Source organism: Lygodium microphyllum, chromosome 1, assembly GCF_053477565.2.
Source record: "Lygodium microphyllum isolate KBCC chromosome 1, Lygodium_microphyllum_v1.1.10, whole genome shotgun sequence".
Classification (NCBI taxonomy): domain Eukaryota; kingdom Viridiplantae; phylum Streptophyta; class Polypodiopsida; order Schizaeales; family Lygodiaceae; genus Lygodium; species Lygodium microphyllum.
In genome coordinates this window covers 39,572,858-39,585,441 of record NC_141135.1, presented here as the reverse complement: position 1 = coordinate 39,585,441, position 12,584 = coordinate 39,572,858, and the positions used below count along the sequence as shown (strand labels likewise).

General features: G+C 39.0%; 1 protein-coding gene across 1 annotated transcript; it reads left to right on the top strand.

Annotated features, from left to right (window-relative positions):
- Window positions 1-1,095: 1,095 nt before the first annotated feature.
- Window positions 1,096-11,713, top strand: LOC148041017 (Galactose oxidase/kelch repeat superfamily protein). Its single transcript, XM_087675574.1, has 2 exons — window positions 1,096-2,853; window positions 11,158-11,713. Exons 1-2 carry the CDS (start codon window positions 1,922-1,924, stop codon window positions 11,408-11,410), a joined length of 1,185 nt encoding a protein of 394 aa, XP_087531700.1. The 5' UTR covers window positions 1,096-1,921; the 3' UTR covers window positions 11,411-11,713.
- The last annotated feature ends 871 nt before the right edge of the window (window positions 11,714-12,584 follow it).

The window sequence follows — 12,584 nt, the reverse complement described above, 5'->3', positions numbered from 1 at the left end:
GTATATTTCTATCTCTCTCTCTCTCTCTCAGAGAGAGAGAGAGAGAAAAGCCCTACATATGAGAGAGAGAGAGGGGGAGGAATTTAATTAAAAAGGGGAGGGGGAAAATAAAGAGAGAGATTATAAGTGAGAGAGAGGGGAGGGGGTTTTAATTTAAAAAAGGGAGGTAAGGTTAATGAAACAAGGGAGGGGGAAGAGAAAATGAGAGATTACATGTGAGAAAGAGGGGAGGGGAAGGGTTTTGATAAAAAAAGGGAGGTTTAGAAAAAGGGGTAGGTTCATGAAGCCCTCTGGAGGTTCAAGCTTTCTGAACCTATAACGAAAATAATATAGTAGTAAGATATAGTTTATAAATTCAATCTACATCTTAAAAATTCTCTTTGTTACTTATATATTCTTGTTATTATTTGAATATTCTAGAGAATGGACAAACCTTATGATAAGGTTTTACTTATGAGTTGTTCTCCTTCTTCTTAAGCATTTCACAATATAACAGACTTGCTTTTTAAATCAAGAAAGTTCAAATGTTCCCATTCTTCTTGATCATTTCACATAAAATGAACGTGCTTGTCAAATTAAGAAAATGCATTTGGATTGTCTCATGGCAAAAATTATGTGACCATTGTGATGGGTCAGGCGTGTCTTTTTATCCATTATGTATTAAGGTTGATTACACCAAGTGACAGATGCCCACTTTGTAAGCTTTAACCAATCAAAAGATTTATTGGAAAGTTGAACATCTGTAGTTCTTTACATATTGGAGACAACATGATTTGTTGTTTACTTGCACAGGTGAATTTTCCACCCATTTTTGGATAGGGAATCTTCCCCACTTTGTAAAATGATGGATAATTTTTGCATTTGCAACCAATCAAAAACTATATAATTTTATTATTTTTTACTTTTTTCTATATTAAATCGAGTTGGTATATAAAAATATGGTACCCATGTCGGACCAGCCTAAAGCGTATGTGGATCACAAGCCGGGTTTCGATCATAATCCAGGATTCGATCCAGGGACCTCCTTGCACGTCGCCGTCGAGTCCACAGGACTCGGGAATGAATTGGCCGCATATATGTGAGTATTAGTAGGGTGGGTAATGTGAATCTCGCGCCTACTCAGGAGCATTCGGGGTCCGTTGATTCTCGCAGACTGGAATCGGGTTGCTTGCAGAAGAAGTTTCGCCCTTGCCCCAGTTTCTCTCTCGTAGGGTTTTGAGTGCATCGTCCTGCGCCCACCCCAGAGTCACGGGGCTGCTTGTGCGACTTCTTCTGTGCTCTGGATTTGTCTCAGTTTCTCGGCTTGATCAGAGGAGGGTGAAGAGTGAAGGGTGAGTTTCGGAGAATCAGTATTCTGAAATACAGGCATTCACTTCAGAGAATTTTCGGCAGAAGAAAGACTCCCTATCGCAGAATTTAGGCAGCCTTGTTTTGCCTCTTCTCAGAGATCAGGCATCCTCATTTTGCCTGTTTTCAGAGCTTTGAGGCACTCTCTTTCAGAAGAAGGAGAAGAATACCCAGCGTCTGCCTTGCACGTCTGCTGAAAGGAATTTTACCTACATTTCTGAGCAAATATTATGATTTACATTGCAAGAGTTACTTACTTTTACAGGAGAAAGTAGTAGAAGAAGAAGACCTCGTGTCTGCCCTTGACGTCTGCTGACAGGGATTTTGCTAAGAAAGAAGACCTTGTGTCTGCCTCCACGTCTGCTGACAGGAATTTTGCTTACATTCCTGTGCATATTATTGGATTCACAGAGAGGGATTTTGCTTACATTCCTGCGCATACAATTGGGTTCACATTGCAAGATTTTACATGTAGATCATGTTCTGATTCTCATGATTTTACGTTTTTAAAGGTGCTGTCAGCAGTCCAGCAGGCATTACAAAGTTCTTGCCCTGTCATTTTGAAGCTTAGCAGATGTGGAATAGTGCACACATGACCTATGGTGCTCAACTGTTGTTTGGTGATTCCCCCACCCTCTTGATTCCAGGCCTCCCCAATGACCTGGCTTGCCTTTGCCTGGCCTTTGTGCCTTTTTCTCATCATGGTCGATTGAAGACTGTCTGTAAAGCCTGGCATGCAGCTTATTCCTCTCGGTTCCTTTTGGACATCCGAAGCACTTGGCAAAAAACAGAAGAGTTTCTGTGTATATTCAGAGGTGATCCTTCCTTGACATGTGGGGAGTTTTTCGATCCCAAGACAAGGGTTTGGTCGCTGATCCCTCCCATGCCATGTGATCCGTCCACATATGGCCTTAGCAATTTTGCCTGTGTAGCTACTGGGAACCGCCTTCTTGTAATTGGAGGTTCTGTATTTGATGCTAGGAGTTTTCCACTCGATAGGCCCCTTGCCTCAGCAGCTGTGTACCAGTATGATCCCTCCTGTGCTCGATGGGAGAGGCTGTCCAACATGAGAGTGCCAAGGGGCAGTTTTGCTTGTGGAGTGTCAGGTGACTCAATTATTGTTGCAGGAGGTGGCTCTCGGCATGCACAATTTCCTGCTGGAGGCAGCCGCTTATCTGTGGTGGAACAATATGAAATCAAGAGTGACCGATGGCATTTTATTGAAGGGTTAAGGAGAATTCGAGCTGGATGTGCTGGATTTTTGTACGAAGGGGAGTTTTGGGTAATGGGTGGCTATGGAAGGCCAACAACAATATCTGGCATTTTACCTGCAGATGAATACTATAGAGATGGGGAGATTCTGGATCTTAAGACTGGCCGTTGGCGGTACTTGCAACCTATGTGGGAGGAGGGAGAGAGAAGTCGCCTGGGTAGAATAGCAGTTCTAGATACAGGGGGCCAGCCTGAGAAAGGAATATTCATGCTTGATGGTTCGGTGATTTTCAGGTAACCCACAGCAAATTACAATTGTATCTGATCAATGCTTGCTCTGTCAGTAGATACTATCGTTGTGATTTGCTTCTACCTTAAAGCAAGTAGTACCATTTGTACACTTTTATTTTCTTCTACATACACACTTAAGAAAGAGAGGTTTTTGTTGTGGTGTTGGGTTTCAAGACTTATTGAATTGGGATTTTTAGAGTAGGTTGGTCTATGTTAAAGTAAATGGGGATTCTGGTTTTTGGGAAGTTAGTTTTTTTTTGAGCACTTAAAAGTTCTAGGAAGTGATTACGTCATACTTTATTGACAGATTTTTTAATTGCGGCTTTAACAATCTGTTCACATATTTTGGCCTTGTACACTGCATCTAAGTTTGGCGCATACAGGCTATGTTCCTTGCTACCAACCTGTATACATTTGGAAGCAAGAGCATCTTCTCTTTAGCTTGCCTCTGAAGTTCAAGATGACATTCCAATGCTATGGGTTTGGCTTGCCTCTTAAACAAATTTTTTGTATGCTTTGGTGGCAGATATTCTCATGCTGCTGGTGGATGATCAAGGCTTGTAAGGTGCTGACTGAGAGGGAGGGATAGAACACCCAACTTGGTAATTACAGTAGTAAATAAGTGCACAAGAAGGTGAAATGTGACATGAGACATACCACTGCCTACCTTGGCAGGAAGGGTATTTTTCTGCACTCTTGCAGGTCCAGAATAGACCTGTTGCTCTTGTTCAAACCTTGAACAGCTCAGGTACAGCTTGTCCTCCTGCGCTGCAAGTTCTCACACACTATTCATGTGGTTGCCCCCTTAGCTGACCATCCGAGTGCCACTAGTTTCCAGCTCTTGTATGTATTCTAGTGCACCTCATACTCACATGCATTAATGCATGTATCTGCATGTGACCCAACTGCCACATGTCCTGTGTGTGTGTGTGTGTGTGTGTGCAGCCAATCCACATAGGAGCCCAACATGTTGTCACCAGCCCGTGGAAGGATTAAAACTGCTGTTGCCAGCCCCTAGGAAATTGTGATCAGCCATTGCCTGCTGAAAATGCTCCCTTCAATGGCTGAAACAGCTCCCGATGTAGGTACCTACTGCTGGATAGTTTCTCTCGTGCTCCCCTTGGCCTCTAGAATGGTGGAATCAGGCTTCATCAGCCTCCAACAGCCTTCCCCTCACATCTATTGGGAAATTTTGCCAATTGGCAATCTTCTAATTGGGGTTTTCAGCTATTTAGTTACTTTTCAGAATTAATAATTCTGAAAATTAATTTCATCCCTTGTTCTTACCTAGTAAATTAAATATGCCTATTCTTCATTAAATTGGCTAGCCCATTTTGACTCCCAAGTGGTACGAAGTGTTAATTAGCCCCTAAAGTAGCTGTCAGAAGTAGATGCAGCAATGGAAGCATATACATATGCTGAAATAGGCTGCTGAACACAAGATAGAGAAAAGAAGAACACTACAAAAGAAGAGAACTTAGTAGAATGCTCGGGAAATGGAATCCATATACCAAGACATGAGATAGTCACGTATAACAGTGAGTCATTTGCCTATGAGGGCACGGGCACTGGCTCCTGTCTCCACCAGGAACTTGTAGATGATAGATGAATGATAATGACTGTGGAGGAGGAGCGCTTGATATAGGGCAAATTAATGTTGAAGAATATGATAGGTCGGCCAGCCAACTGGCTGAAAAATGCAAGAACCACATTATAAATGGCCAAATAAAATGCCTAGATTATCATGAAAATGCCTTAGCCCACAGAATCACATGCATAGACTTAACCATGAATTGACATATTTGCTAACACTCTCTCTTAGATCATGGGTAATCTAATACAATATATAATATAATGATGTCCCATCTTAGTACATCCAACAATGAGCCAAGCAATGGGTGTATAAGCCACCACCAAGGTGCCTTAGAGAAAATTTGATGTCGATGTCGAAACTAACTTTTAAAAATAGAGAAGAATCATAACGACTCTCAATGTTTGTCAACAATGTCTCACAGGAGCATATGAGACCAGCTTGTCAAAAATGCCTTTGAATATATGTAACCATGGATTCCTTGCCTTTGGCCAATTTACCAAAGTGTCTCCTCATTTGGGCACTACACTAGGAGCCAATCTTGTTTTCTATCATGTATCAGCCCATCATGAACTTAGATGTCAATCCCAGCACCAAGATTTAGACTTGCTAGACTTCAGTTGATGCATCAGGGAAATCCCTCGTTGGAACTTGTGCACGTATGTATCTATATAGATGAGGCTCACTAGCCCCACCTCACCACCCTCTCACACTTCCTCCTTGGCACTGGAGAGTTGTGAGGGATGACCACATTGCTTGTCCTAAAAAGTGTCAAGAGTGGTTGCCAAGCCCTTTTCTTGATTTGAAGATAAGGATCCCTTCCGTGCCTTGGCTAAAGGAATTGAATCAGAGTCTGAGGAGTAGGATGACTCTATAGAGGAATCCACATCCTTCTTTTTCTTGTTCTTCTTCTTGGAAGCTGCTAACTCTTTATAGTCCTTCGGCAAGTATCTCTTCTTACCATAGTGATAACACTGCCCTTTGACACACACTTAGTAGTGTATTTGGCCTTAATTTTTGGAAGTACTAACATAATTTCATGACATATTAAATATTCATATCATGATCTATAACTATACAATGCATAACTAAACATACTAGTATGGTATGGGTCTTACGCAAAGGTGAATTCAGATACGTTGTCATCACAATGTTCCAATGTAGATTATCCACTTATAATTTCAATCCAATTCTTTCAAATGTAGAGTATTCACTTATCATTTCAATCTAGTATCGTTATAGAATATCGACTTATCATTTTACTTTTGGGCTTTGATTAATTTATTACGTGTGGAATTCTAAGCACATAGTGTAGGTTAAATCCTAGCTTTACAATATCAATATGATCTCTTATTATCATTGCAATAAGTAAAAGCATGATTTTAGCTAACGTTGTTGACTACTCATGCAAAGAATTTGAATTATCTTTAGGGATCCAACTACCATTTCATTCTATAATTACTAGATATTATTCAAACTTAGTTATCATGAAAGAGTTAAAATACACATGAATTATCAAGCCACTTCAATAAACTTGTAGTATACACATAAAAATTCGATGCCACTTTATCAATGAGGACAAATTCTTGGAGAAATTAAAAATTCTGTCTACTTTGATTTTCTTTCTTGAAGACCCCTATGAGATCTGAGAGAGATGTTAATTGATGTTGGGACAAATAACTTCACCAAGATGAAGTTAAATGTCATTAGAAGTTTAGTGGCAGTACAACCATCTCTAAAGTTATAAGAGTCTCACTGGAACCTGTGTAATGAGATGGAAGTCTACTCTATAGATGTAAAGATGCCTCATGCTCAAGCAACATGGAGGACATATGGGTAAAAATCATAAGTGTCAAGGTTGTTTGCCCCCCTCAAAGCATACTGGTCCTGTACTTGTGTGACACGTAGCAAAGGTGACTTAATAGTGTTCTTAGATTTGAACTTCATTTGCTAGAGCTGTCCATAGTGTCACTACATGATGGTAGAAGGTGCCTTGTATAACATTTGAGCTTTGCCCATACTTCTAGAGATGTCGTGTAGGAGGTAACCATCGGTAGAACTTCTTTAGAAATACAGGGAAAAGGAGCATAATAGGCACATCCATCATTTGTATCCCATGTAAGCACAACTTCCTCATGCTTGTCCTCATCAAAATCGTTTGGAATTGGAAAAGGACGTTGAGGACACAGAATAGCTCCATAAACAATGAACCATAATTGCTTTTGCACAAATTGGGTTTTCATAACAGGTTAGATAGTTAGGGCCATGTAACTTATCACTAGTAGAAGTGCACGGAGGAGGCATTTGGAGAAGATAGGAAGAGGAGATAGAAGATGGAATGCATATATAGAGAGAGAATACACCCAAACCAATAGCAAAGATTGCACAAAATGAGAGTCCACATGTAGTGGAGACCAAAATTTGATCAAAAGATGTCGGTGACTGTTGCAAGAAGTTAAAAATGCAGCCCAAAAATGCCACAGCAAAAACGACACACATAGTTGACCAGCTAGTAGTCAAGGTCAGAAAACCAAAATGCAATTGAATTGAGCACTAAATGTAGCAAATTGACGAAGACAGGGCAGGATGCCAACTCAGGCTGAAAACGCAGATTGTTGTGTAGAAAACACAGGCTGTAGTGGATGACAAATAGACTGGAATCAATCACAAGCAGGTTGCTTGATCAAAAGAGGTAAAACAAGCTTGCAATCAGCAGAAAAACATCAATAGTAACATAGATCTTGCAATTTGATTCCATGTTAGAAGTGGATGTAACAATGGAAGTGCATACTTATATTGAAATAGATTGCTGAACACAAGACAGAGAGAAAAGAAGAACACTGCAAAAGAAGAGAACTTAGTAGAATGCGAAGAAAATGGTATCCATATACCAAGACATGAGACAATTGTGCACAATAGTGAGTCACTGGCTGCGTGGGCGTTGGCACTGGCTTCTCTCTCCACCAAGAACTTGTAGATGATAGATGAATGATAATGCTTGTGCAGGAGGAGTGCTTGATATAGGGCAAAATAATGCCAAAGGATATGATTGGTTGATTGATTAGCTGAAAAATTTCAGAACCACATCATAAATTGCCAAATAAAATGCTTGAATAATTAGGAAAATATCATGATGCCCTAGCCCATTGAATCACATGCACAAACTCAACCATATACTGACATGTTTGATAGTCACCAGGCACCACCTAGTACTTGAATAATATAACTTATTACAACTTTTGCCTTTGATACCCATTGACCCTTGTGTTGAAGGCTCAAGAACAATTGCTAAGTGGCAAGTGTTTGTGGAGGCTGTCACAAAATTGAGAAATGATCCTTAATGATTTTTTATAAGACTTCACCTAAGATTTTTAATTAAAATAAATTCTAACCGCTAGCTCTTGACATGGTGACCATTTATTGCACTATTAGTGGAGGATTTGACATTGGGTATCTAGTGGATAATTATATAGGTTATGTCATATAGGGATAAGGCAAGAAGAACTAGGAAATGTGCAATTTTCAAAGGAAACTAGAAAATGTGCAAGTTTTCCAAGGTTTATAGATGATGTAAAAGTTTCACCTTGTAAACAACTCATTTAAGCTATAAAGCGGATCTATTTGTTAAGTCAAGCTTTGTGATTAGCTTACTCATGATTAATCACACAAGCATTAATTAGTCTTTTATCAAATTTAAATTCTTTATTGAGGAGCAATTGGTGACTTCTTTAGAAAGTTGATTTGGCCATTTGGAGTCTCTTCTCTCACATTTGACCAACACAAGTTTGGAGGCAGCCATTCTTCTCTTTTTTTGCTACGAAAATTGTAGGTTTCAACCATGGAACATGAGTTGACAGTGTACATGCATCTAATCTTCTTCTCTTAGCATAGGGAATCCATTAAGAAGCTCTATAGTTTCATTTACAGTGGTATTGTGATTGCTTTTAATCTAGATATTATTAAAATAGATTATTACAGCTCAATCAATTGAGATTTCCTCTTCTCCTTTGATATATCAAGCCTTGTGTACTTTTCAATAACTTTATCACGAAGAAAGGGAATTTCTCTCAGTTTCATCACGATAAATCGCTCTGTTTGTGAGGGAAATGTAGAGATTATGTGGGACACTTTATCAAGGCAAGTGCTTCTTGAAATTAGGCTCAAATGGTGGGTGTCATTTTAGGGTTTTGTAGTCTAGAGGGTTCATGTCCATTATGAACATTTTAAAGTTGGTTGGAGACTAACATTGAAGCTTACAAGGTTATTGTGCACTTGGAATTAGTTGTGTCACGAGAAATTGCTGAAAATCTTGTTTGGAGCATATAAAAGTGAGAATATAGCTCTTCTATTGTGAAAAATGTACATGGAAAATTTAGGGAAACACAAAGTATGACCTAATGACATGCATATTGTAGGGATTGAAGCAATTGCCCTTTGGTTTTGGGCATTGATTGAATATTGGTTGCTATGGCAATAGTGTAGCTTTGAATTTACTTAGTTTGACAATGCATGGAGTGTGCAAAGGTAAGGGCAAAGCACGTAGATTGATGCATGAATAGGAGGTGAGGCTTCGTTCAACAGACTAGATTAGTTTGGAAGTGAGATATGCGTATATTACACATTGTTTGCAATGTGCAACAGTGGGGGACCAAGTTTGCATCTCCAATCTCACTTGCAAGTCAACTGGATCAAGGGAAACATGTATCATAGATAGATTTGTCTCAGATTCAGTTAAGGTTGGTGAGAGCAATTGAAGACATTGTGTTGGAGACACGTGCGGGTTGATTCAAGAGCAAGGCATATGGAAAACATTGGAGATTAAGAGATTGCTGGTTTGTGATAGTAGGTTACTTGTGATCCATGTAAGCTTTGAATAATGATAAAGGAATATTGTAAGGGGTGCCAACCTTAAGGGCCGCCAACCTTTGGGGTCTATCTTATGTCCTCTACCATGCAAGAGTGTTCTACCTCTCTTGTTTAGTAAGTCTTTTGTTATTTGTTGATTTATTTCATGGGTAAACTAGTTTATATACACTTCTCTTTAGATTGTTTCCCAAGGCTGGTTTCATGGTTTTGTTGCTAGCACATTGTCAACTTTCTCAAGTAGATGAGTTGTGGTTTCTTGGGGTAGGAGCGAAGGTTTAGTGGACACTTTCTCAAGTGTTGTAATCTGCAAATAGTGGAGGATTTCATTGTTACAAGTGACAATCATTTTTGGACATGAGGATTGCAGGGATGGTAGCTTCTTTCTATCCCATATCCCATTCCTTGTGACTATATAGTCACAAGTGACAACAATTCCTCCCTATCCCTCATCCCCTATCCCCTATCCCTTGTCCCCATTCCCGTTTTATTAGCGTCACTTGTGACCATGGAGAAGTTTCAAAAATATCAGTAAGAAGTTTTGAAGGAAACAAGATTGTAAATGTGGGGAAGAATGTGATAGTGACAATACTTTGAATTATCCAACTTAAACAACTACCACCATGAAATTTAAAAGATAGAGAGCATGAGGGGAGAGAGAGAGAGGAGAGATGACACCACGTTGAGAGGGGAACCGGCCCCTCGTCCTTTACAAGATTTTATTGAAACAAACCACAAGTACCAAGTGCTTGAACCATATACAATGGGCTGATTTATTGTAATTTTGAAAATCAAGGTTTCAAAACTCTAATTTTTGCATATACCAGGCAGTAAGCTGGTTTCTTGCTTTTGTGCTTTGATGTGTTCAAGTTGAGTAGAAAGAGCTTCTTGAATACGTGCTAGATGAGTTTTTACAAAGCATGTGTTTGAAATTTTCGTGTTAGAGCTTGTTAGAAGTGAAGAAGAGACCTCCAATATATAGGTGTGGGGCTTGGGTCCTTAGAAGTGGAAAGTGGAGGTTACAAATGATAAGTGTTTACAAAATGACAAGTGTAGGTACTAGGGATACTTTTTATTTTTCAAATGACACATGTTCTATTCTAGATGCCACATGTCAATTTTCTAGTGAAAGAAGCTTCCAAATTTTTTGCTCTAAAAATTTGGCAAATGTTTATTTGAGATAGCTATTGAAAACAAAATTTTTCTTGCGAAATTTAGTGCCTTTGACGTGAACAAAATTTCAATTTGAGTAACTTTCAAAAATAGTAATCTCCTAAATTTTAGGAGTGGCTTAGATCTGGATTCTAGAGGGCTTAATTGTAGAGGTTCATTGGTTCATGGTTTCTCTCTTTGATCATGAGCATCTGGTTTTTTTTTTTTGAAACCACTCATTATTCAAGCTTCTAGTCAATTTGACCTATAGGTGAATATGCTTGTGGTTTATTGCCCTTAACTCATACTCAAGCTTGCACAAGGAATGAGACATAAAAGACAAAGATTGAGGAGCGAAGTCTAGAATGTGCCCTATAGAAGAAATTAGAAATTATTAAGTACAGAAAGTTTGTGATGAGAGGGCGTTGTGGTTTTATAGATCACTGCAAGGTGGACACCTGGATCCAAAATTTCACAAACAGCTAATTATTCTATGAAATGCATTGTTGGATTCAATGCTTAAAAGTGTAAAGCTCTTGCAAAAGCAAGGCTAGATTATGTTTATCCCAAATAGCTTTAATTTTGTGAATTCTGAACTTTTTACAGCTCAATTCTTTTGGTATAAATTATAATATTTGTGAATAATTTGATTAGGATGGAAATGCCTATTTACTTGTAGCTGTGTCATGTCGGGATTGCAGGTACAATATTTTGGCTAATCGCTGGATTTATGAGGCTCGGGTACCACGTAAGGTACATCCGAATGCATCTTGCAGACTGGTTGCTTTGGCTGGAAAGCTGTTTGTTTTATCAGCTGCTAATCCAGGAAAACAAGATTCCATCCTTTTTCAAGTTTATGATCCAATCAGGAGGACTTGGAGATTTGTTTTCACAAAACCTCGCTTGAAACACTCTTTCACTCCTGGAGCTGTGATGTGTACAATACGGTTTTAGTACAAGTGTACATTGTACAGTCAGTATTTGTCAACTATAATGTAGATATTCTACATCTGCTCATTTATGTACAGCTGGTTAACGACATCCATCACAACACCACCCAAAAAGAAAAAGATAAAAACTACCCCACACCACCACCCTATCCCGCCCCTGCCCTGACAATTCTTAATATATACAGCAATTGGGTCGAATAGAGAATATTCTTGGCAAGCAGAAAAGTGTGAATGTGCAAGTGCCAGGCCAGAAAATGTAAACATACAAGTGGTTTATATTAAGTTTTAGAGCCAACTTTCTGGTTTATGAGTCTGAATTCTGATGTTGATTAAACAGGCCTGCAGGGTAAACAAGTGAATTTGATGATATTGTTTATCGGATGACGAACTCTAGAAAGCATGAAGAGGAACCTTCTGTAAGCACCACTTCATATAGACCAAGTGTTTTGAATCATCTTTCAAATTTTAGGTTGATACTTCAATGTTGTTGGTAGTAAAAAAGTTAGTTAGCTGCATTTTGTGCTCTTAAGGTAAAATAGGGGTGCATGCACGTGTTTCTGAATGATTAGCTGATTGTTTTGACATGCAACTACGGTGTTGTCAAGACCTTGAAGGGCTTTCAGTTATGATCATTAGGGTTCTACTTTTATAAATATATAGTATCACGAAATCTAATTAGATTTGATGTTGATATGTTTATCTTCATGCAAAATGCAAGACAAATTTAGGTCTATAGCTTGCCATTGTTTGAGTCAATAATATGTGCACATCATCCTCTTGTGTATCCAAATTGAAGTTCTTGAATATTTACTTGTCCATGCATGCCTAGATGGAGTGCCATTCAGCCCAATTTTGTAGCCAACCTTTAGAACTAGGACAAGTGCTAGAAGCAAAGTGTTCCAGCCTTAATCACAAATTTTGGGTGTAGTCCACATGAAAGTTTTAAATATTACTATTGGATGCAGAATCTAGAAACCAAATTGGGTTAGTAGTAGTCCACCATTAACTATATGTAATGAATAGGCCTTAAGCTCATGTTCATGGGGCTTTGTCACTAGGGGGAATAATGGATTCCAAAAGGGGCTTTCCAAGGAATGGATTAAGGAACCTTGAAACTTGGGCTAGTCTCTTTGCCATGATCATGATTATATGCCTTTTTGCCCCCTTGGTTTGCTTAC